The sequence below is a fragment of the Coturnix japonica genome, chromosome 7 (assembly GCF_001577835.2).
Source record: "Coturnix japonica isolate 7356 chromosome 7, Coturnix japonica 2.1, whole genome shotgun sequence".
Classification (NCBI taxonomy): domain Eukaryota; kingdom Metazoa; phylum Chordata; class Aves; order Galliformes; family Phasianidae; genus Coturnix; species Coturnix japonica.
In genome coordinates, this window is record NC_029522.1 from 11,537,747 (window position 1) to 11,564,622 (window position 26,876).

The 26,876-nt window shown below is 37.0% G+C and overlaps 1 protein-coding gene across 1 annotated transcript in view; it reads left to right on the forward strand.

Annotated features, from left to right (window-relative positions):
- PARD3B (par-3 family cell polarity regulator beta) overlaps window positions 1–26,876 on the forward strand; it is a 366,162-nt gene that overhangs the window by 148,690 nt on the left and 190,596 nt on the right. The window contains 5 exon segments of the mRNA XM_015868265.1: window positions 6,751–6,837; window positions 10,296–10,421; window positions 14,126–14,481; window positions 16,080–16,219; window positions 16,994–17,122. Coding sequence (XP_015723751.1) covers window positions 6,751–6,837; window positions 10,296–10,421; window positions 14,126–14,481; window positions 16,080–16,219; window positions 16,994–17,122 — 838 coding nt within the window.

A 26,876-nucleotide genomic window follows, 5' to 3' on the forward strand; every position in this document is an offset into this window, starting at 1 on the left:
TCTAACATCTTAATATCTATTTATTTATTTTTTAATCATTCTTTGTGGGAAAAAAAATATTTCTAATTTGTGGAGATGTCTGACTTGTTATGTTTTGAAAGTTTAGGGGCAGTCAGGGATTACCAAGTCATGATATGGCAAACCTTTATTTAAGTAAGTCATGCTATATTTAATGACGTTAATGAAACTAATATCTCAGCCTGAGGGCTGCTTTGTGCTACAGAGGAAACAAAAACTACTGTTGTCCCTGCTGCTTTCACCAGAAAGTATTCCTTCCTGTCACAGAGTTTGATCATTATGACCTATATTATGACCTATATCATTATGACCTATAGCACTTAAATAGCAGCAGCTATTAAATAGCAGCAGCAGCTAGTCACCAAAGAAAATTATCTGAGACTTCTGGTCAGAGCACCAGTCTGACTGAGGTCAGCATCCCCTCTCTAACTGTAGCTAATAACAGGTATTTCAGAGGAAAATACGGAGCCTCAAGATTAATATTTTATGATCGTGAAACACAGTCAGTTGAAGTGAAAGACTTCAGACCTGGACTGTTTTATAATTCTCATTCAAGTAGGAAAACTGTTCCATTTGAAGGAAGTTTAGTTAATTGCTTTAGATAGGTAAAAATAGAAAGTTGCACATGGGGTAAATGAAATGAGTGGCAGTGTGGAGGACTTAGTCTACATAGAAGCTAACAGGAAGAAAATTTGTTTGAATTCTCTATAAAACATTTCACTATGGAAGTACTGGGAACTTTTTCAGGGCTGTACCCCCCCCCCCCAGAGTCTGAACAATTTAATTACATCTTATAAGAGCTGAATTTCTCTGAAAGAGAGGCTTGAAATATCACATCATTGGCAATTTTTAGTGGAAAGCATAAAGACAGAAGTAATGACAACACTGTTGTAATTTCTGATGGTGGATATTTTGTATTTGCTAGTAAAGATGATGCTCATAATAAGAGTAGCTAAGCTAATACAGTCAGTTTATAAAACAAGCTATCTTTCCTTGTTTCTCATCATGCTCAGAACAAGGGCTGAAAAATATTTAAAGTAACAGTAGGGTCTCAGTGTTCTACAGACATCACAGAGAAATGTGTTGCAGCCCATAATTCAGTCTTGTAGCACACTGTACATAGAAATACTGTTTCTGCAACCTTGCTTCTCTTAATAAAAAGGACTGTGTTAAGGAAGAGGAAACATTAATCTGCTTGGAACTGAATGTTTAGCTTAGTAGCAGTGGATTAACTGAAACTCTGAGAGTAGTGTATGCATTGATAATTCATTACTTGTTTTCGTTAAGTTCTATTTTACTGTCTTGCCGCTTTTCAGCGGAGGTGAGGCTTAGTTCCTTGATTTAAGTTCTGTAGGTGCAGAATTAAAGTGTAACAGAAATGTTTCTTCCTTCTCTATATTTTCCTTTTTTTTTTTTTTTTTTTTTTTTTAAACAACTCTCTGTGTCTTGCAGTAGTCTAACAACACAGAAGTGCAACAACTTAAAAAAAAAAAAAGAGAAAAACCTGGCGCCTGCAGGCTGTCTGGTTTGTCTCTAAATTTTTAGACAGCTGATCTTGTGAGAATTAACACATTTTGGATACAAAATGATGATCGGTTGCCACTTCAAACTTGAAACTGGAAGATTACAATGTTACTTCATAGTAAATATTTTAACTTTTTGCTAATGTATTTATTTCTGAGTACAATGACGCAACTAAAAAGTGCTTCTCTTAGAGACAAGTGGGCAACTTCATGGAGTGTGCTTAACCCTTTACATTCAGCTTTCCTTGCAGGGTGCTTTCCACCACTTCTTGGATATTGCTCAGTTTTTCATCTATTATTTAGTGATTTCAAACTTGCATCTCCAGCTCCAGTTTCTTCTTTGATTCCAAATAATCTTCATCAAAACTTCTAGCATCTGGTTTATGGAGAGGAAGATGGAAAAGGAGTAGCAAGTTGGAGGAGAATGTGCATTCAGATGGCTTAGTTGGGCTGGCTTGTCTAAAAGGATGGGTACATCCACCAGCAACTGTCTGTTAATGTGTAAAAGTAGTACATGAAGAGAGTCATCACCCTCCTTATCAGGCTAAATCTGTGTGATTTGTCTTTAAAATCACATCTACTAACTTGCTATCATCCACAGGCTATGTTCCCTGCCACATGCAAGTGGCCACTTTCCTAGGTGCTCCCCTCCCCTGGAATGGCAGAACCCAGTGGGGCTCGTAGATGCATATTGGAGGATGAGCAGAAAAGGGCAGCTCAGTAACTGCATCTGTGAGCTCTCTGCATCTGAGTGATGTTTTTCTTGCCTCTTACTTGGCTCTGATGAATAAAAATGTCACAAAGCAATGATAGGAGTATCAGCTAAGCCTCCCCTCTTTGCAGGGAACACATTGCCATCCTGTACTAAGAATAATTGTTTTTTGAATACAGAAGCTTGCTAACTAACTTTTCTTAAAAGCATATGAAGGAGCTTGTTGCTAAATTTGAAGCCTGTTTTGGTCATTATGAGCCTGAGTTAGTAGTTCAATGCAGATGTTTGAATAGGGTTAAAAATGGCAGAAGAAATATGTCATTGGATGAAAACTACTTAGACATGCACCTAGTGATGACAAGTTTCTGCCCTGTTTTGAAAATAGCTTTTTCCAAGGGTGCTCCATTCTACGTGTTGCAAAACAGTTAATCTGTTGGTAATGGTTGTACATACTGCATTCTCCAAGGGAAATCTTTACGAGGATCCTCCCAGTGTTGGTAATTTAGGAAGGTCAAAAGCAAACAAAATCCTAGTTCAAAATTTTTAAAACTGTGAAGTCCCTTTTAAGCAACCTACACTTTCACTGGATGAGAATTCAACTCTTCACTATTATTGATAGTTGTAGAGAAGCCTCCAGCTTACAAAGCTTTCCCCATTGTATACGACAAATTGACATCACCTGGTGGGGTGTTCAGGGAGAGCTGTAATACTGAGCAAGGTCAACTACCAATGTGAAGATCAGACTGATTGGCCACTGAATATGCATCACCCCAATTACATTTTGCTTTCCATGTTTAAAATGGACTGTTTTGCGTGCTCCCTGCACCCACGCACATGCATATACATCCTCTATCTTCTCAAATTGTGCTTATCAGCATTTTTAATAACATGCATGGCAGATCTTCCTCCCAAATGTGATAGTCTGTAAAGAATCTGACAGAAATCAATAAACATCAAGCACTGGTGAGTTTACATAGTAAACAATAGTCGCTTCCTTGGGCTTAAAATCAATAGTGCAGTGCTGGCTGTGGCCTTGGACTCAGCCAGAAGTACTGCTGAGATGGAGATAGAGGCAGTCTCCTTGCTGAGACCAGAGGCAGGGTCAGCACACCAGCATGCATTTGCAGAAGCTGCAGTATTTTATGGAGCAGAATCTCTGTTCCCTGGGAATGTGCAGAAGTTGCCATACTGTGTGCCTCACTGACCTGTGAGCTGGTGCTGCTGACCTCATCCTTGAAACAGCAATTGGGCTCTGACTTCTGTTAGGTCAGAGTTGCATTTACATTTGTTATAGAATGCATATGGGATGGATAGGGGAGATTTGAAATAGACGCAGATTACAAGAACGTTATTAACTTTTGGAAGTTACCTTTTCCTTTTTGGAGATCGGTTTGGCTTTTTAATGCATTGAGTGTTGCAATAAATCTGTAAATTACCCTGAGTTATCAATATTCCAGCTGCTAACCAAAATCAGAATGCCATTCTGTGTTCTATCCCACCACTTGCTTTCAGTTTTTTAACATGACTCTTGAACTCAGAGATCCATCACCTTGGGATCCTTCATGCTTGCAGAGTTTAGGAATTGGTACCCTTAGGCTTAAAGCTCATCCTACTCTGCATTCAACTAACATCTCCTTTTATTGCCCTATTCTCTTGCTAGTGTAGTTTAAACTAAGTAACAATGGTCAGTATGCTGCTGTAATTAAGGTGTTCTCATGGGAAGGTTAAACCAGCTGGAGGATGATCAGCAGGAGAGGATAAGGTTTGATTTTTCCAAGTCTATAATCTTTGAAGTTTTTAACCAAGAAAGCCCAATGCCAGCTATCCTGCTTTATTATTGTTACTATTATTTTTAACAGCCAGGCTTTTGCAGGTGTAATATAAAAACAGTATGTCCTCAAAGTTCTGTTCATGTGTTGTAAAGTTTTCATGTGTAAATAGGAATTACCCTTGGGAATGAAAATTGTTTTGGAGTCATAGGGTTTTTTTTTTTGGTTTTTTTTTTTCCTTTAAAAACACAAAACACCTTTTATATTTGCAAGTAGTGTGCTCTTGTTCTGGGTATTTAGCACTTTAGTGCATAACTTCTAGGATGTGTCGCTGTTTTTAAAAGTCATACACAATCTACCTGCAGGCTACTTGTTTTCAAAAGGAAACCCATTCTTCATGCTGAATAGATTTTGTTAGATGTAAAAATAAACTTGTTTGTTGTCTTTGGCTTTGAGCTGACTTTTAAATGTAAGCGCACTGATGTGCGATGACAGCTAACCTGTCTGTCATAATCACCCTCAGAAAATTCCTGCTCTATTTTACCACTGTTTGGGAAGATGGTTTCCTGGGAGTCCTTGACAACATAGGGTTATCTGGGGACAGACATAATTTATTTAAAGCCTTCCCAGTACAAATGAAAACACTTTCACTACTGTTGATGATTTTCTGGGGCTGGTGGACTTGTTGCTTGTATGTTGTGATTCTGTACAAATCTGAAAGATAATACAGGTAGCATTTTAATTGTATATATATATTTGTCTGTTAAGAGAATTGGTGGAAGTAGAAGGCTAAACAGGAAGAATAGTTAACTTCCTATGTGTGTGGTTTTGGGAAGCATCCTGAGTAGACTCTAGCTTTTCTGAACTAGAAAATAAAAACTAGAAACCAAACCAAAAAAGAACCTCATTGGAAGATTTTGTCAGTAATTCCATGCTTCTTTCAAGCAGAGGAGGGAGTACGGGAAAGAAAAAATCAGCAGGTAGCAATGTGTGGTGATAATGCCTGTGTTACAGTAATGTGAAAGCCTCTTATCTTGGGATCAGTGGTGGATTGTTGTTCAGGATGTGTACATTTCATTTTTATGGAGTACAAATTCATTCCAGTCGGCCTCCTTGGGAGACAAAATTGCAAAAATACCCTCAAAACTGTATAAGCTTATTTTCTCATTCTGCATTTAGCCATGCAAGAAAAGAATTATGGTACCAAGGGCAAGTTGCTTGTGATTAGACACCATAAAACTGGAAAAAGGCTTTTAAAATAAAAATATTGTGTTATGAGAAAGCAGTGGCAGAATTTGGGTAAGACTGCTTGCAGTTATTGTCCTTCTTGAGAGATATACCTTGTACTGGATGTTTTTATGTAGAATCTCACCTGGTTTGGCTAGGTGGTCAATTTCAATGTGGTAGGACAGAGCACCCTTGTAATTGTGCATTTCTGCCCATTCCTGCCTTGAATCCAAAGGCTGTGGGTCAGGAGTATCTGTAAGCTGATCTCCGTTGGAAGTGTTCTCCCCCCCAGGAAAACATTGACGTGGGGTTGGGAGGAGGAAGGACTCAGTGATCTTTCTCCACTGACAAATGTATGCTCTGTAGATCTGTCATGTTTGCAGAAATGTTGGAAGCCTTTCCCTCAGCAGCAGACTGTGCTTGCATTGGACTGACTTGAACTCAGCACAGTGTGTGAAGTGGACAGTTGGTTTGTGTTTACAGAACAGTGAAAACTATAGAATTTGCATGCAGGAGTAAACAGAGCTTTTTATAGCGAGAAAGGATAAGAGTATTCCTAATGTGAAGGAAAATACCCGGTAGCTCTCCCCTAATTCTGTATGTTGGTGGAGTTCAGTATGATTCAGGGGGAGGGTAGTGTTTCAGAAAAAGTAGACTAACACAGAAGGTAGGAATTCCATACTGGAATGTAGGACTTGCCCCTTTCTGATCTTTTTTTGATGTTCTAGCCAATTCAAGTACCTTGCTTTTCAAATCATGATCACCCAGAATAGAACTAAGGTCACTGCAATGCCAGCAGGATATAATACTTAATAGGAAAAGAAACAGCACTGAGCCATGAACAGCTAAAAAAAAAAAATAAATTATATTGTCAGAGATAATACAGAGGTTATTGATAATGGTGCTTGAAGTAGGAAACTTCCTGAAAAAAAGATGAGCTGAGTTGCATTTCTGATTACAGTTTGAGGGGTTTTTTTTCTTGGTATGTCAGCACCACTGTATGCAGTGGAGGGCAGAAAGCAAAATACTACATAATTCAATTAACTAGCTTATCTGTTTGATGTCTTTAAAGAGTGATTTTCCTGTTTATGTGTCCACGTGGAGAAATCGACTGAAGAGGTTCAAAAGAAACATAAGTTTAAAAAGTTGCTTTTCTCTATACGTGTAGAAAAACCTCTAGTTTTAAATGGAATGAAGATTATTCAGACTTCAAATCTTGTTCTTACAAATTCTAGTTAATTTATTAGGGATTCACTTAAGAAGACTTCTAATATTGATATCATTTCCTATCAGAGTACCAGTTCCTAAACTAAAGAAACTGTTAGCTGTTTTGAATGTCATCTGATTTTCTCGGAACTAGTAAGTTCTGAGCCTAATATTGTTTCTATACTTTCACCTATTTGATCAAATCATTTGATTTAGAGCAGAATATGCTTTTTAAGATAGAACATTCTGTGAAGTAGCAGATGAGATGTGTTTCTTTGTGCTTTTTTTTTTTTAGTGAAATGACCAAAACGGTGGAGATTTCTGGGGAAGGTGGACCCTTGGGAATACACGTTGTGCCCTTTTTTTCATCTTTGAGTGGAAGGTAAGATACTGTCTGTGTTGCTCAAGAAATGTACTAATGACAAGACTTTCAGTTGCAGTTCTCTTAAACTACCTACTGTATGACCTGTATATACTGTATAATGTACAGTATAACTACCTACTGTATAACCACAAAGAAGAACAAATGGCTAAAAATAAAAATTGATGGTTGAGTCTATTGACCCAGTCTCCCGTTACTGAAATGCTTACTAGTCCATTACATGTGATATAGTTCCACATCACTTGTTCGTATTTTTGCTTTCAGTTGCCTCTGGTTTTCCTCTAAGGATTATAAGTTAGGCTGTAGAAAAAAAAATTTAACACGTCAAAATTGGCTTTATTTTCTATTACTTATTTTCTTTTCTATTTTATTTAAGAATTTTGATTCAAGAGGAGTTCTGTGCATAGGCCCTTCCTTAATGACTTACCAGACAAGAAAATCCAGAAATAAATAAAATTTCCTGCTTTTTTTTTTTTTTTTTTTAAATCACCTTTCAGTTTTGGTTGTATAGCATTTATAGCATGCATGCTATAACTGTGAACTTTTCTTTGTCACAATACAATTATTTTAATTATAAATGATTTAACATATTCTCTTGAGATTACAAAAGCCTATTATAGCAGCATGCTTATACTGATGTTCTGTACTTAAGACTGTGTCAGTATTTTTATTATAACTGTTTTCCAAGCTATGTAACTGGAATGTCATAAATAAATAAATAAACCAAACTAATTCTGAGATGAAAGAGAGGCTTAGCCATGGAGTTAATTTGACACTGGCAGTCCTGAACAGGAGATGGGAAATTGCCAGGGCCATAAATGACACCATTTTATAGTAATGTGACTTGCTTGTAACACAAAGCCAATTATTACTAAAGTAAAAAATTTCTAATCCTTAAATGTTTCTTTAGTTGTCAACTTTCATGTAGGATAGAGAATGTGAAGGATTAAATTGTCTTGTAAAAGTTTGTGCCTGTAAATGCTTTCTCAGCACTATCCCAGGTTGTCAGTGAGTCCAAATTCATTCAAAATATTTGTTTTGCAAAGGGGAAAGTAAACGACCACCTGCTGATGGAAAAATGTTGTCACTGTTGCTTTGCCATGGGGACTGGAGGTCAGAGCTGCATGCCTGGCTTTGAGGTCTTGAGCAAGGCGCTGGTATTTGTAACCCATTATGAAATGCAAACAGTAGTTCTTTGGTTTAGACATACCTTGAATGTTGTATTATATACATTCTATTTCAAGATTCTTAGGTATAAAATGTGATAAAATTACTTGCTGTTAAAATCAGTAACTATTTCAAGTGCACTACAGTGAACTATACTGAATTCTTGGTGTTTTGGATGATGAAAAATTGAGTTATTTTGTCTTTATTTACAGATGTTTTTGGGGATCTCTCAGAACAAGAGTTGTTTTTCTTTTCTTTAGACAGATGACCTACTTGTTTAGACAGTTGTCTTGAAATTGTAACGACCCTTGGCAGAACCATACTGACAACTTTGTGAGAGTGCTGGGTTACTGGAATCACTTACCCCTTTTATTTAATCAGGCATGAGACTAGTGTACAAATTTTAACTCATGAAAGATGAGAAAGTACAGAAGAGCATCTTTTATTTCTGTTAATGACGAGGTGCAATTTATGGGACATGTCAACCATGACTAACTTGGTCTGGTATTTCAGTTGTAAACAGTTAACTACTAATAAGGTAATGCTGACTTTAGACTTAGTATGCTGCAGAGCAAAGTTTTTCTATGTGTAGTTAAAACATCGTATTAATTTATGAACTCTTATATAGGAATTAGTAGACCAGTGGAAATATTTTTCTCCTTTCTTCTGCACTTAAATATTGTTTAAAAAGGAAATTAAAATTTAATAGTGCATTAAAACAATACTCTAATTGAGACTGTATGAAATAGGTAATGGAGTAACGATTTTAAGTTGCTTTTAGCATATGTAACTCAAGCCACTCTTTCATAGTGCACACAGTAGGTTTCAGACAAGTGGGAAAGTCTGTAGTGTTACACAGATGCAGCATCAAGGCACGATAGGATTAGTGAAGATCATAGCAACTGACTTAATTTGTAATGTCTTTTGTAATTTGTAATGTCTTTTGTAATTTGTAATGTCTTAATTTCCCTGCTTCTTTTGGTTTCTATCTTAACACAGTTGTGTTAAGTTATTTGTTGGCATTTAGTTTTTTGATTGCAGCTGGTTGGATGTTTGTCATTGGTAGGGCTATGGCCCTTCCCCACCATTTGCCCTTTGAATCCTTTGTTGAAGAGTATAACACAGGCTACAAAAGAACCTTGATGTGTTTGGTCTTTCATTTCTGTGAGATGTTTCAAAACATTCTGTTCAGTTGGAACCAAGTTTACATTTAAAGTATGTTTCTTCAGTCATAAATATCAATTTAAAAATCTTCCTAGATCTAACATCAGATGCACAATGAATATTATGTCATTTCAAATAGCTCGCTGTGAATCTTTTGAATGAAACTGAATATAAGACAGTCATGAATCTGAGAAAAAAATACAAGACTTCTGTTTTGTGAGCGCTGGCAAAGTTGGAAATTGCACATCAATACTTCATGGAATATTACCAGTACAAAATGCCCTCTACAGACCATCTGATATGGTAGGGTAATACCTAGTGGATAAAACTGGTTGATGAAAGATCTTGGTGAACATGCAGCTGCTGGGTTACTGGGACATCATTCTGGTATCATTTGATACATCTACACTGAATTGTGTTTACAATAGAGATGCTCCAGGTAGATCAAGAATAGCTCATCCCTGCTGGAAGATAGCCCTGCCACAGTCTTGTTCCAGCTATGCTTCTTTACACATCTGTGGTACTCTTCAGTTTCCAATTTGTGAGGAACTTAGTAAAAAAAAAACAACAAATGAACAAAAAAACAAACATAGGTATTGATCTGTAAAATACATAAGTAGTTTTACTTTGGGAACTGGAAAGTTCTGGAGGCTTTCCAAACACAGAAACTTTTTTTCCTTTTACCCTACTGCCAGTTTAGTTTGCATTAGTCCAGTTAGAACAACACATTTTAAACTGTTTGAGCTTTTTTTTTTTTTTTGAGCTATTTAATCTTGGTGACAGAGATTTGTGTTGCATGAGGTACAAATAACTTTTTATCTAGATGTAGAAATTGCAGTGTTTTCTTCCATATATCCAAGTATGGCTTACAGGATTTAATGCTTTTTGCATTTCTAGCATGTAGGATAGCATTAATGTCCATCAGCTTTTATTGGTGTGCCTTAGAGTCCCTGTTAATCAAAGCAAGAATGGAAAATCTTTTCTTCAGGTTTAGCAGTTCATTACAGTTTTCTCTATCTCAAGTCGTATCTCAGGTGAAGATTAATATGTATATTTGATTGCTATAAGATAATACCATCAGAATAAGGATATGTATTTGTTTGTTTGTTTTTTCCCCCTCCATTTAGGATGCTGGGTCTTTTTATTCGTGGTATTGAAGAAAACAGTCGATCGAGACGTGATGGGCTTTTCCATGAAAATGAATGCATTGTGAAGATCAACAATGTGGACCTTATAGATAAAACATTTGCACAGTGAGTGCTGTTTTACTGATATTTTTAGCTAACTGGGATTTTATACGTTGCTGAGTTTTTTGAAATGATTCGTTCAAATTGATAAATATTTATTTTGGATAAAATGACTGTAAAATTGCTGTTTGGCAGAAACTTTGTGACTTTATTTCTGAAACCTCAAACAAGGGCAGAAATTGAGGACAAGAATTTTCTTGTAGCCTTAGCAAACCTGTTCTGCTTACTTAATTTAAATGACTTCAAGGTTGGTTGTTTTTCTTTTTGATTATCTTCACTTTCCAATTCTTCTATTATTTTAGTGTATTCTCTTTGTAATTTGTTCCTCACAAGAACTTCAGAATAAATCAACACTGCAGAATATTTTTCAATGGTCTTTTGCAAAGGAGACGAGATTTTTCTGCTGCTGTATCTTTTTCAGTATTTAGGTTTGTAGAAATACTGGTACTGTCAAGCTGATTAGTTGGGGTTTATGGTCAAGTCTCACCTTTTATGACTTATATTGAAAATCTGTTGACATTTACTAATCACCTCAAATTACTTTAAGTAACAGTTGCTTTGATTGGCTATGAATTAGTGACACTTGCAAGAAAGAATAGCCTCTCAAATTTCAGATATTTGCTGTAGCAATTAAATAGTAATTTGTTTTTTATCTTCTAATCCATATGTTTAGACAGCTGAATGTTTGTTTATGATATAACCTATGGAGATCTCAAAGGAGCTGAGGCTTAATTTTTTGAACAGCAAGCCAAACATTTAAGGTATCTAGACTAAAATCAAATACGTAATTTTGTTTCTAGGGATAAGTATTTACAAAATAGGCTTTGATAAAACTAGCATAGTTGGTAGTAGGTATTAACATATTTCTGTGGCTTTGCTTTTTTCCTCCTGACAAGTTTCCCAGATAACTGCTTTCTGAATGACTGGTGGTAAAAACATCCTGATATAATACTGTACTTGCTATTCTCTTACAGCTAGGATGGAGAATTCCTGCATAAGTTACTATGATTCTCAAAATTTAAATGTGAAAATGATTGCTTCACCTGTGCAGTTTTGTAGTGAAGATGTATACTTCATACACGAGGCAGACTGAACAAAATCTCCCATTTCAAAACCGCGTATTTGTTTACATACTTGTCTCCTTTGTATTCTCTTCAGAATTTAACTAGTTTTCCAAAGACTTTCAAAGCATAAAAGATGTATGCAAATCTGAAAACTGTTTTTCCGTAAGGTTCCTCTATTTTGGAACGCTTGGAAGTACTGCAGCAAAATTTCCAGTTCTCTGTTGGGTTCCTCTTCAAAATGAGAAATGCAGATAACTCACTGTATCTAACTTTGTGAAAGGTCATGAGAGTTGGAGGGCTTATTTACATGAACAGAGAAACCAGTTGTCTCAGATAATCTTTGTCATCAGGAGAGCAGAAGTAACTAAAAGTCCAATCAGTCACCCTCCTGAGGAGCCATATGTTTTAATTATAAGTAGTCTTAGATCAGAGAAAAAAATGTGAGCAGTGAGGACTGCATCTGCAGCATGTTCATTTGAGATCTGGACTTGTCATGGCCTATTGTACTCCTTCCAGAACAGCCTTCTTGCATCCTCTGTTCTTTGACTGCTGAGAATGACTAGAGAAAAGAACCTTTCCAGGCTGAAGTTAATCCCATGAATATGCCTTTTGATTTTCATCCTGCATGACATAATTGTACTGACCTGACAGAAGTCCAAGTTGCTGCAATTCCAATGAACATGAAGTAGTATTGTCTTGATGACTACTGACCTAGAAAGACTCATAAAATTCTCCTTTGAGAGGAAAATCTGTTTGCTACTTTTAATTTGTCAGTTCTTTATAATCTTTGTAAAAGCTGTTTTAACCCTCAACAGTTTGTTGTGTACTGTCTCCTTCCATTTTCAGCAGAGGCTTTATAGTATTGCTCCTGATGATTGCTGCTTCTACAGCTGTAATAGCAACAACCTGCTTTCTATATTCCCATGTTAATATTTTTTGTGTATTAGAACTACTGGTCTGCTTTTTCATTTGCTTTTAATCTATTCAATTGCATTGTTGTGTTGCAGAGCTTCTAGCACCTCTTCTAATTGACTCCCTTATTTCTTTAAAGTGTGTGTTTGGGGTCTCCAGAAATGTAAATGTATCACTCCATTATTCTTTCTCTTTGAAGTGCAGCTAGTTATTTTGCCCCTGAAGACCATATTTAGTCTTTCCCAAAGGATGGCTTGTGTTATTTCCACTATTTCTTTGTTTGTAGGACATATTACATTTTCTCTTTCATATATGTAAAATATTCATCCACTGAAACTGAGTTATTAAATTACTTTCTAACATGTGGCCAAACAGATACTTACAAGTGTGAAGATGAGGAATGGGAGAAACCCAGTTAAAGACTTCACATCCTTATGTTGTGAGCATGCAGTAATTTTTAAGATCAGGATAAGTCTGTCCTTGGAAACCTGTAATCCCTGCAGACACACTGGGGTAGTGCAGTTACAGTTTTGCTGTAATCTAATGCTCAAGAGTGAAGCTGGAAGAATACCTTTCCACTACACTCTTATTGCTACCTTTTTTTTCTCTGTGCTTGATGTTTCTCTTCTGACATTGTCTCCTGCCAGTGAATACAATTATTTTGACAACTGTTGCATGTACATTCAATGTAGCCAAGGCTTTTCTATCTATTTTATCTATTTTTCTATCAATTGTTTTCTTAAAGATTTCACTATGACTTGTGTCTTCATGTTGCCAAAAATGAAGTCCCCTCAAAACAGGCTCTTTCTTTCCCAGAATATGCTTCAGCTACTATTTATATTTGCATTTGAGTTGTCTTCTGCAGTGTGGAAAGACTTTCAGTTTGCTTCAGTTAAACCCTTAGAAAATGGGAAAGGAAAGCATAGAAAGAAGTCTCCTTTGTTCCTTTGGAATTCAAGGTTCAGAGAATGTCTTGATCGGTGGAATCTATGGGTTGTTCAAAATCCAGGGAAGGCTGTGTATGAGCAGTTGTTCTGGCCAAGCTGTGTCTTAATTGCCTTGCAATAAATGAGTAGTCCAAACACCGTATTGTTACTATACATCAGATCAAGAGGAGCAGTTTTGTGAAATACTCTTAACACAGTTTCTGGTTCTTTATTAATGCACATCTATGAAGACATTGATTAAGTCCAAGTATCCATGTTTACAAGGAGTTACTGCTTGAAAGGTGTGAGTAGAATCTACTTACTCATTTGTGTAGAAATGCACAAATGAGAGTCCCTTTAGCAGTCTGCATGTTTCTACTAGGCTCTAGTAGAATAACCGAAGTCTTGAGCTTCATTAGGACAGATGTATCCACCAAAGCAACTGGTTGTAAGTAACCTTTGTGGCTGTGGGCCTTTAAGCATCAAAACTTTGATGTGTTTCTGCTATCAGTACATCACTGCCTTATATTCTGTATGGTGAATTGTATTAGTTTTTACTCTGATGTGTTTTCATAGCACCATAGGGAATCCTGACAGATGTGATATTCCTACTTGAAATTTAAGGAAATATTATGGTATAGAAATCTTATTTCATGCTTACTTTTTAGAAAAGAGATCATGCAGATGTGAAGGTAATGTTATTTACCCACATTTAAGGTGCATTTTTGTCTTTTTCTCTGTAAACAATTTCAAACGTTGCCCACATTTTCTGGTTTGTTATGTGAATTTTCATGTCTTTCTTTTAAAGGGCTCAGGACATCTTCCGTCAGGCAATGAAATTTCAGAGTGTCATCCTGGAAGTTCTTCCTCCTTATAATCGAGAACAATATGAGAAGTCTGCTATTGCTCCCCTTTGTTTTCTGCATAACGATGAAGAAGTTCCAAAAACAAAGGTTCCACCTCCTATTCATCCAAAGCCTACTCTGAAAACAATTAATCTTTCTGGATCAGGCAGCTTGGATGCTGGTGTACAGGCAACACTGCAAGCTAAGAGCCCCAACCTCCCACGTCTGGGTAGAAAATCATCTTCACCCTCATTGTCTCCTCTTATGGGCTTTGGCAATAAAAAAAATGCAAAAAAAATAAAGATAGACCTGAAAAAAGGTAAGTCTTTGGAGATTTTTTTTTTCCCTGTAGCATTGATACTTCAGCTTTTAACTGAACTAGTGACGTGAAAATGTACAAGTGTGTTATGTTTGGTTTAATAGTTCCAAAACTTCCAAAAGGTAGAAAAAAGTTAATAGTAATATTCTCAACGGTCAGCTTTCTGTAAAGCATTTTTTGTAAGCATTATCTCAACTCACTGATCTTAAACCATTTCAGCTACTTGGTTATGTGGAAGGTATTTGATTAGCATCATGTGATGTGAAGTAGTTTGGCTTTTTCTCAGTATAGGAGTTTGAGCATTCTGCTACTGATGTTCATTATTTTTTATTCATATATGCTAACAGAGCAGTAGTTAGGATATTTGTAAAGTACATTTACAGAATGCTCTTCTCTGTTTCATGATGACCATGAACTTTGTCTTTCTTCTTTCTGTTTTCTGCAGACTGTATCTTTTCATCTGTATTTTTCTTGCTGTTAGTATCCTGCTTTTCATGTGTATATTCTTAATTGCTACTCCGTGCAGATGTCTGTCTTTGCGTGGAACAGCAGGTTTATGCAATCCAGTAAAGTGTGCTTAAGCAGATCCCAATTAGCATTTACATTTTCTGTTTAATTTCTGCCTCTGATTTGTCTGAGTTAAATTTGATGCTAGAAGTGACCTTTTTAAAAACGGTAACTTTATTCTTTTAACACATAATGAATGTAATCAAGCTGTCATTTCTTAATTTTTGTTATTTTTTAACTTAAATAACTCATATTTCTCTCAGAACCTTTTAGCTTTATGTTAATGAACCCTACTTCAGAATTTTTACCATTTTAGATGCAATGTTTTTTATTTTGGAATTATAATTTATATTTTTAGAAACAGTAGGAATGAGATACTGATGTATCTGAAAACCAGTCTACATAGGTAGCAAATGTGCTCAATGAAAGAAGGGTCTTTATGGACCCTGCTATCTTTGGATGATTTCATTGACCTTTAATCAGTAATTCTTAATATAGATTTTACACCATAATTATTTATTAAAACAGTTATCTTTTAACACTTGAGGTTTTTTATTTCCAAGTACAGAATGCCTTCACCAGCGGCAGCTTTAAAGCACTTGTCTTTTCTTAAAAGCATACAGTGAGCAGCATTTGCTTGCTAATCATGTGACATTTTCTGTTTCTCACTAACTTTCAGTAAGGCCTGCCAAATTATATTAATGCTTATAAGTAAGCAATTCTGATTGCTCTGATTCATTGGAATGACTGTTGATGTTAACATGTAGGGTGATAACAAAACCACATAGAGAGAAGGTATGCTCTTTAAAATTTGCATTCTGGTTCGTCTTGAGTTTATTGTGGGTTATCCAAAAGCATTTCCATCTGTAGTTGCTGCCAGAGGATTTAAGAATGTTCTGATGTGAATACCATTCTTCTCCAGACTGTGCAGAAAATAAGTTCATATTTAGAGTTTTTTAAATTACTTTTCCTTTTTTAAGAGCTAAGCCAAACGACTGTCTGTGATAGGTTACTGACATTGATTACTTATTTTAATGATCATTGTTTGGTTATAATAACTTATGCTGGGAATTCTTTGCCTGATCTCCTAGGTCCTGAAGGACTTGGTTTCACTGTGGTTACCAGGGACTCTTCAGTACATGGTCCTGGTCCTATTTTTGTGAAGAATATTTTACCAAAAGGTGCAGCAGTAAAAGATGGTCGTTTACAGTCAGGCGACAGGATCCTGGAGGTAGGGATAAACATTTATTTTATTTGCAATGAAGAATCTTGATCTCTCGTTTTCTATGATTCTATGAATTCCATGATTCTCTGGCTTTAACAGACATGCTGTGTTTCCTGTACGTACTACCTGATGCATGGAATTGAAATTCTCAACCTTGATAAAATGTATCATGGCTTTTGTCCTGTCAACAAGTTTTTTTTACACCACAGTTTAGAAAAAGTTGATGTGTGCAGGGGTCCAAGGAACAGTAGAACAAAGGAGATCTAATTCATAGATTCTTCAAGCAGGTAAACACATCAGCTTAGGAAAAAACCACATCTATTGCCTCTTCAGACATGCCCAAAAATCTGATTAATGGTGGTTCAGTGCTCATTTTAAGGCAACTTTGCTCAAATTGGTCTTTTTAAAATTTTCAGATAGATTGTGACTTAGAATTTCATTATCTAATGGGTTATTTCTACTTAGTAACCTCAAAAAGGTCTTAAGGTAAACAGTTTTAATAATACTTAGGTCTTGTTTTTATACTTTTCATCTTCAAAGTGCTTTAGAAACTAATTAAGCCTCACAAACCCCCTGCAGACCTGCTTTAACAGATGGTAAAAATGAGGGAGGGGAAAAAAAAAAAAAAAGGTTAAGTAACTTCTGCAGGGTCAGGGGAGACAGAGTTAGAGCTATTGCTAATTATTTGCTCTCAGTCAGCAAATGGCACCTGTGTTAGATGAGGGGAAAACGATAAAAAGAAATACATTCAGCTGTGGCAACTTCTTTTGTGTCTGGCAGGTGAATGGACGGGACATTACTGGCAGGACGCAGGAAGAGCTTGTAGCTATGCTGAGGAGCACAAAGCAAGGGGAAACTGTCTGCCTGATCGTGGCTCGTCAGGAGGAGGCCTTTCTACCTCGAGAGCTGGTAAACTTATTTTTTCCTCAAGAGCAATATTGAAAGGAAACCACAATAACAAGTTTTAAGACTGATATTGGCTGAGAAAGACAGGGAAGGGATAAGTCAGTAAGTCTTGCTTTGGAGAGCTACTTATATTTGATGTTACCTACTTCAGATAGAATTCCATACAATTTACTTTCTTCCCAGAAATTACATCATAAGCATCATTCACAGTGGAAAATGGTAAATGAATTTTGTAACAGTGAGGTCAAGCATGACTGAAAGCAGATTGTTCTCTTTCAGAAAACCAACAGATTTTAAAGCTGTTTAGAGTGCACACAATGAGTCCTGCAGTTTATCAATAACTAGCTAGTGATGGTGGCTGACCCCAGGTGATGAATCTTCTAAGTGGGGCTGCCAAACTACAGAAGCAGTGAGGGGTAGCATTCAGTTGTATTCCTGACAAATTTTGGAAGTGAGCTTTTGCTTGACTGCATCTGTCTGATATAATGGAAGAAAATCAGACATCCCAGAGCTTATCTGTAGTGCTTAATTGTCACTTTTCTTTTTAACGTGGGCATTAAACCATTCTCTTTCATCTTGTATGGTCATAGTAGGACTATATCAGTGTGTAAGTGCTATCTGATAGGTACTTGTTTCCCCTCAAAGAAGGTCATCTCTCTGGTCCCTCTTCCTTATCATGATTGATGGCTATACTTGACCTTTCATTAAGAAGTTACTGGGATAAAGGAAGGAGAGCATTTCCTGCTTTTGTCTCTTTTTATCTCAAAAGAACACAAACCCACCTTGATTCTTTTCTTAAGCAAAAAGGGAGAAGGAGGCATCTTCCTTTTCATTGTTAGCAGAATCTTCTACACAGATTATCCAGTATGCTTTCTCACAAACAGATGCTGATAGTTTTTCTTTTGTTTCCTTGTTATCCGATGGACCTTGTTGAAATAAAGTTGTCTGCTGCCTCTGGTAGGAGGTGAAGCTAGAGAGGAGTTCAGATTCTGTCATGTGAGCCTTCTCTCTCGTGTTCCTGGTGCCCACCGTTTCCTGTAATAGAGCAGATGTGAAGTGTTTTAACAAAACTGTTTTTGGTTTCCTTTTCTCTTCTGAATGAGTAATTTTTAAGGAGAATAATGGCGGAGTATATTCAGCCCTGTCCCGGGTCAGCTGGATGCTCCTTGTCAGTGGTTCCCAAAACAGTTGGTCGTTGTGAAGTTCTTAGAAAGCCCTGTGCTGTGGTGTCAGTGTCTTCGTAAACCATAGGGACATTTCTGAGACTCGAGTCCTAAATTAGCTGCTATGTTTAAGATTTCTTTTCCTTTACCCTCTCTTCTAAATTTGAGACTGGTTTTTGAGAAGGTGACTCATCAAGTTTTGTTGGCTTTTTTTAGTGGTTTTAAGTTACAAAACATATCACTTGGAAATTTTACTTTTTCTAAAGTGTGTGTTTTTTTTCTCCTCTCAGCATTGCATGTTATTCTTCTATAGTGTTGTAGTCTAAATTCTCTTGGAAATCACTGTAACAGTATGCGGACGTAGTAGGCTGGAAGAATCTAAAAGCTGTTTATAAATTTTACCTTCTCCATTGCCTTGTATGAAAGTCTGGCCCCTAAAGCAAGGATTAACTGCCTTTCAAAGGGTGGCTTACTTTTGAATGGAATGATTGAAATGTAGAAAGTAGCCACATTTATCCTGCTGGCTTGACCTTTGCTTAGATTGCTTTCTTTGTGAAGAATGATGCACAAGTGATGGCCCTCACAGTAATAGTGATGATACATGAGTTCTACTACAGTTGTGTGTTTCTTTTCATCCCAATCAAATACAACGTAATACAAATGTGAGATACTGAAACACATTTGATAATTTTATGGAACAAACCCTTCTGAATTATAAAGCCTTTCAGCAACATCTGTTAGGTATCTCATGACGGAAGTGTTTGTTAACATAGCACTGAACTACTGGATGTTGTTACTAACATGATTCTTGTTAGGGTTCGTGAGACATCTGAGAATAGTCTTAGCAAAAATTTGGAAATAAAAATCAGCTTCTTTGTTTTTGGCTTTAGCTGTGATATTTCATTAGACTAATCCTCTCCTAGCTTGGAAGTTACAGTGCTGTTTTAATCAAAGAGGAGAAAAAATCCAGCACTTCAAATGTTTGTTTTTGGAAGGAGAGGCAATGGATAATCCAATACTTTTTCAAGGACACTTATAACAGCATGCTCAGACTACCTAACATGCTTGCAGAGTTTACCTAAATACATGGGAATTCTGTTAATGCCTGACAATAGTAAGGTAATTGCTTTATATCAGACTTGTTCTTGATTTGAGCAGTTCTCTAGGGACTTGAATGTAATATGAAGAACTATTCTCTTTAGATTCCCTGTTACTGATTTTAAGGAACAGGAGAAGACCATCTAGTAAATCTGCTCGCTCCTCCACAGCAAGGATGCCTCTGGAGCTTGGACCCATTAGAACCCATACACAGAACTGCTTTTGAGCATGTTGCTGCAGTTGAACTTGGTTCCTACATTGTTTCCTGGAAAGAATTTGATGGCTGCATGGGCACAAAGCATATAATGTAAGAGTAATGAAGGGTGGCATTTGGTTGTGTGGATCTATAGTAATATAATTTGTCCTTACATCATAGCAAATTTATTGTTTGGAGAAAGCATGGTCTCACAAATACTTGCTCTGCCATAAGCTACGTGGGAACAGAGATTGGGACTTTTTTCCAGTCATCTGTGCTAGCAAACAGAAAAGCAGAGTAACAAACCTCTACCACACCAGTGGAGAGAGATGTGATGTGAGTGAGAATGAATGAATGTTGCAAACAACATTATTAAATTATAGAGAATTGTTGCTTCAGCTACGCTGGGTCATGCAACATGAGTTGTACAGTTACATTGTTTGCACGTAATGAGGGAATAAGATAGAAAACCCAGTTTTTGTTGCATTGTTACTGCTTTAAAAAAGGACCAAAAACACAACAACATAAAAACTGGAGGATCTAATGAGATTTTTTTTTGATTGAAGCAGATCGGTGGAATAGAATTTGGACCAACTACAGGCTGTTCTCCTTATTAGCCAGTTAGCCAAATGTTCCCTGTAATTCATGCCAGCTGTTGACAACGTAGCAGCTGAGCAGGGAGCTGATTCCAAAACTCAGGGGAAGCTCTTGCTTCACTTAATTATAGCAGAGTGGCCAGTGATTAGCACATTCTGTAAGGTGCATTTGGATTTTAAGCTGTTTGACAGTGATCTGTTTTCTAGAGGATGGTTAATATTACAGAGAGAAACTGTCTCAACTGGTTTGGAATTTCCAGCTCTCATCATAGTAAATGGAATACGCAGCAGACTGTGGCTATTGTTTTGTGTTTTGAAAGAACGGTGTTTTGATCATGTGTATTTGTTGCATCTTGTTTTTCTGTAGGAAATGTGTGATCTGAAAGTAACATTTCCTCTAATAATGATACCAAGATCGCTTCTTTCCATTCCTTTATCCACCACATATTGGTAAAACAAGCAAAGCTGCTGAATGACAGCAGCTCTGGTGTAACCTATTCCATGCCATTGCCCTCTGCAGTTCTTGGAGACCCTTTTTTACAGATCCTATGTGATGCTTTTTTTCTTTTTATGAGCCTCCAGGCCCCGTGCACATTCTGCACATGGGCAGAGAAATGCCCTTGTGTTGTACTTGCCACAATTAGTATAGCTCTGAGAATATTTGTGTGCATTTGTTCTTTAGACGTGCACATAGTGTATGTTTTTACATGCACTTAATTTGTTCTGAGAGCTTCAGCTTACCAGTTTTTGTAATCACAACTTCTATGGTTTCTTGGCATAATCCCTGATCTTTGAAGAGTGGGAAGAAAAGGAACTAACCAGCACTTGTAAAACAAAAGCTGAGAGAAGACCTATTCATGTAATGTGGTTGTTGATCTTTGAGTCTTTTACACATACACTGTATAGGATGGAAGGAATTAAGTTCAATTAAGCGTGTTTTTCTGCTCACTGTGTGATTAACTTTTATGTTTCAGTGTTCCACTAATTAATTCCTTCCACCACCTTGAACTCGTGTGCCTGAAGGAGAACTTGTTTGCTTGGAATGTTGTCTTTTTTGTTTTTAATATTCAGAGCTCATTTTCTATTACTTCCTTTTAATTGTTTCTTGCCTTTTTATGTGCAGGAAATAATAAATGGGATTTAAGCATAGACTTAAGCATTTCTGCACCTGTTTTGGGTCAAACCAGTGATTCTAATGCTGATAAACCAGAAATGGACAAATAATTTCAATCACAAAATGATTCCAAAGAGCACCAATTCGCTGTTGTGTCCTCTGCAAAGTAAGAGAATCTTGAGAAAAATAGGTCCATATATGTATTCTGGATTGTACTGACACAGTAGACTCAGTCCTTGAACTGTTGTGCATAATGAAGAGAAGGAAATTTTGTACACCCATGGTACCTTCCACTTTGAATTAGTATTAAATAGGGCAGTTAAAATTCTGGGGTTTTTTTTCAAGATTTTTTTTGGAAAGTGTTTTATTGTGAGGGTATTGGACACTATTTATTTTGTAATAGCTGAGAAACTGATGCAGATTGTGTCTATGTGAATGTATCTTCAGAGTGAAAAGACTGTGTCGTGGAGTCCTTCAAAGGTTTTCAGCTTTCATTGGTTGTGTGTCTCAAAACTTGTTTACTAGTTCACTGTATCTTGAAGGGGTGGATGCTGTAAAATGAGGCATAGTCAGGCAGTTACTGTGCTCCCAGTACAAGTCAGTAAGAGATGACACTTTTAGAAGGTTGTACAGCAAAAGGAATTTGCCCTTCTTTCCTGGCACAATGAACAGAAGGCTTGACAAGAATTATCCCTTCCTTTTAATTTCTTCTGGCTTCTGGCGAGGGCCTCCAACATACCAAAGGGGAATAAACAGCTCAAGAAATTCAGTTTTGTTTTGTTTTTTTAATATTGAAATATTGTTTTTATAAAAATATATTAATGTGACATAGGGTATAACATGTGTTCTATTGTTAATACATAAGATTATAAGTACTATTATACTTTATTATACTTAGGTTGTGATAAATACAGTGTAGATTTTATATTGAGTCAGTTTCTTAATTGTCCCTAAGCTCTTGGAAAGAACATAGAGAATAGTGTGAGTATCTTCTTTTCATGCTTTTCTGCCAATAATTGTTATGTGTTGCCACGATTTAAATACTGCTCTGTAGCTTTTGCAGGTTTTTTTGGGGGGTTTTTTTTTGGTTTTTTTTTTTTCCAGAAAATAATTGCAAAGCATGTAAATGTCTTATTTCCTTCATAAGCCTTTGAAAATAACCCTCCTGGGTCTCTTGCCTTTTGCTCTGGGCTCTGAATGGCACTCCAGGGAGTTGGCATCTCTTATCAGAAATGAGCAGCCAGGCAAGGGGCAGCCAGCATACTGGGAGACCATAATAGCGTGTTGGTCAAGGGCATCAGGCAGGTACTGAAAGGTCTCTTGTTGTGTTAAACAAATGCTATTTCCTTCCTGGCTTAAGTGGGAGATAATTTTTTTTTTTTTTTTTTTTTGTAAGCTTCTCTTTTGGCAAAAGAACAATTGGATAAATAAGGCAACCTTTCCAGTGAGCGATATGCATTAGATTACCATAAATCCACAGATAAAAAGTGCAGTGGTCAATGAGAGCAAGCATGGTAAGATTAAATGAAAGGACTAATTGAAAGTGATGTCCCATGGCAGTTGGAGGATTGACACGGTATTGAATGGATATAACCATGGACTAACCACAGAGGAAAAACTACAGGGCACGGTTATTTTTCAGAAGTTACAGTTCTGTTTGTACTGGTTCAGTTTGTGTGCTGCGGGAATAAGAGAAAACTAAAAATGTATTTTATCTTTGAAGATTGGGAATTGGTTGGTGACACTTAATTACATACCAGTAAAATTTTAGGATGTTCTAAGAATCCCTTATTATAGCCTTTTAATTAAGAGATCAGAGACCTGAGGTAGAGATGCGCTTCTAAGAATTAAATACAATTGTTGGCAGAACATCAGTTAATCAAATGTATCCCGAGACTCTTAGATGAAGGTTTTCCATCTGCGTTGCTGAATGTTACTTAGTACATATTATTAGGTTTTCTACTCTTAAATCTAGCAAACTTAGTGTTCTTTTTCTATTCGCTCACCTTCATTTAAATTCTTCTGAGCTTTTCTGTCTTTTTTACTCAGTAAAAAATCAGTTTTACTGAAGTTTCATGCAGTTATCTAAGCAGGCAAAGAATACCCCTGTCCTGATTTTCTTTGTGAGGAGTGGTACCTGTTAGATTGCTGGGTCTGGTCCATTTAATGGCTGAGTCTGTGCAACAAATAGGAAGGATTGCCTCTTAGATTTTTTTGTCTGCTGCACTCTGGGCTGGTAAAACAACACTGGAGAAAGACAGGAAACCCTTGTCACCCTTAATCAGATGGGAGCACTCAGAAACTGGAGTGCTGGATAATACAACAGGGATGGAGCTTTGGATCAAGAGCTGAGACTAGAGCAGTAAGGAACACATGTGACCAGACTGCAGAGGGGACTAGGAAAATGCATGTGCATGTCAAAGCTTCTTGCAACTGGGGAAACCATTGAAAGCTGGTGGACTAAAATTTAGCAGAGCTGAAGGAAAGGCCTGCCAAGAAAGGGCAAAGAGAGCACAGGTAACTGGTTCTAAGTCTCTTCTACCTTAATACTGTTAAGTATATTTTATTAATACTTAAGAGTTTTGAATCCCTTTCACTGGCTGCAATGTATCTATCTTAAAGGCCAGTCCATCTCAAAGCCATCTTGTGTTTTCATTGCTTTGCAGCCTGGAATTCGAGATTTTATCATTTAGCTTGAGTTACTCACATTTGTCTGCTGCATGTGTGCTGTTTTTTTCTGGGATAAAGTTAATTTTCTTCACATTAGTTTGTATTATGGTGTGTTTTGGATTTGTAATGAAAACAGTAGTTGCTGAGCACTGCTTATGCATGGTCTGGTCTTTTTCTGCTTCTCGTGTTGCCCCAAAATCAAACATACTGGGGATGCACAAGAATCTGAGATGTGATACAGTCAGGACAACTGACTCCAACTGATCAAAGGGATATTCCATGATACATAAAAAGTGGAGGAAAAAGGAGCAGGGGATTTTGCTCTAGGGCTGCTGTTGCTTGGGGGCAGGCTGGGCACTGTTTGGATGGTGGTGAGCAGTTGTGTTTTGCATCACTTGTTTTTATTTTTTCTTGGCTTTGTTGCTGTGATGTGTTGTCCTTTTCTGGGCTTTTTGACAAACTTTCCAAATTGTCTTTGTTTTTACCTACAAGTTTTCCAACTTTTGCCCTTCTAATTCTCTTCCCCCATCCAGTTTGGGGGCAGTGAGTAAGCAGCTGCATGGAGCTTAGCTGCCTATTAGGGTTAAACAAAACACAGAAGGTGGGGTATAACATCAGTGATAAATTGTCATGTAATTCCTGAAGTGCTTAGGTATGGAACATTGTGATGGCTGATAAATGATTTGGTTGTTGAGTGAGTCATTTATAGCATTCAACTGTGAGAAGCTTTTCTTGGTCCAGAAACGTATTTGTATTGTTTGTTTCATTCATTCTTTTTGAGTGAGATCAAATTCTAGCGTGATTTTGAGGTAAGAAATGTTTCTAATAGAATTTGAGTTTTTGCCTGTTGGAAAAGATTTGTTTTACCAGACCATAACTTAGCTGATGGAGGTTGCTCTATTGTGAAGTATTGATGTCTTGGGATAAAGTTTTAGCAGTGTCAGTGAAACAGAGGCAGTGGGAATTCAGTGCTGTGAGTCACTTGCCAGCATTTAATATTCATACTTGCATAATGTAGGAACAGAGACTATCGCTCATGAAATCAGCTGCCCAAATGAAGCAGTTAAGTGATGAGCTGTTAACTTAAGGAGGAATGGAGCTCTGTCTTGGTCACTGTTAAAAAGGCACTCTCTTCAAGAGCAAGTGAAGAGCATCACTGTTCTTTGGCAACGTACACCCCACTGATTTTTTCCCTATTCAGTTCCTTCCTCCTGATGCTTCTATTCTGCTTTGACCTGGGTCCTCTGCTTGGGCCACTGTCCTTCACAGAGGAGCAGTTATTCTGGTCTCTGCTGGGGCCAAAGTCTCTGTCAGGAATATCCACACCACTCTGTTTCTGGCTCTGCATGTGGTCTTCATGCTGAGGACAGCACCATATAGGAACTCGTTGCCTAGGGAACCAGGAAAGTAGTGAATAATGGATTGTCTTGAAGGATGGCCAGAGATATTGTGTCCAGGACCTTGGGAAAATCCATCCACATCCAGGCAGGATGTGCTATTTCAGTAGTTCTGGCCTAAGAGTTCTGACAAGCACACGTGTTTTGGAAAATGAGTAGGGTGCTAAAATCTTCCTTCCAAAACCATGTGAAAATTAAATGCATAAATGCTTGCTGTATTTTTTATTTTTTTTCTTTTTTCTCTCATTGTACTGATTGTTCTGAAGAAAGAGCAGGAACACCTCCAGATTGTCCATCAGTGTTGTCTACTCAGGCAAAGTATGAACTGCTGGGTTTTCAGAGATTTTGTTCAGGATACAGAATAAAAGTAACAGACCTGTAAAGGAATTGTTCATTTCTGGGAAGTAAAAACACTAAAGTGTAGCACAGGTACTAGAGAAGAACACTGGCATCAAGACAACTATCAGTGTCAGGACTATGTCATTTTTATGTTTTGCAGATGGGCAAATTATATTGACTTAATAACATGTAGCTATGTTCCGGGAAGAATTTAAGTGTGATGTGTATTGGGATTGAGGTTTGTAGTACTCGTTCTCTGGTCATGCAGCTTCTGTCTAACCAGTGGCTGCTTCTCATCATTAAAAGTGCATCCAAAGTGAATGCAAGTATACTTAATGGCTTTTGTTTCTATTCATTGTTGCTTTAAAATTTTAGTTTCTGCTTATAATAAATGAAAAATATATGAAACTGCTTTGGTTGATGAGAAAACTAGGTACTGCTAGCGTGTTTGTTGGCAGTTGGGTTGATAGTGTATGGACTGCAGCTTAATGCCCGCAAAGTATTCTTCCTCATTAGGTGAAAGAAGGATTGGCCCAGCTGGTGCTTGCTTGTGGCCTCTATGTAATAACTTAACAGAAGCCCTTTGAAAATGGGCCTCAGTGATCTTTTTCAACTTGTTTGGATGTTCCCATTTGTCTTTTTTTTTTTTTTTTTAATGACACTGTTACAAATAATAGAAAATGTCCAAATGACAAAATAATCCATTTGAATGTCTTAAGGTTATTTGGAGAAAAAAGTGTGGAATAAAATTTGGTGTAATAAGATGGCATCTTATAGATGGCATCTTCTCTCGACACTTTACGTCATAGTAATTCTCCTTTCTCTAGTTTTATTTTTGTGAAGTGCAATATTTCAGACTAGAATGTTTTTCCTTAGTCTCATGATTGTTACTTGCTTTAAAAATGAGTAAAAATAAAAATCTCAGTACAAGAAATGCAACCAATAGCATGCAACTGAAACAAATACCAGTCTACAGTAAGGTTCTTTGTGATCTTCCCTAGTTATGGATACTTTTCAGTCTTGTAAGCTGTAATCTAATACAGGTAAAATCTTTACATCAGCCTTAACCAGAGGGCAGGAAAAACCTCTGTGTGAAATAAATGTATGCACAGAGGGAGCTAGTGCAGAATAAGTAATTGCATTTTTGATTCCCACCCTTACTTTTGCTACACCAACTTCTCTCT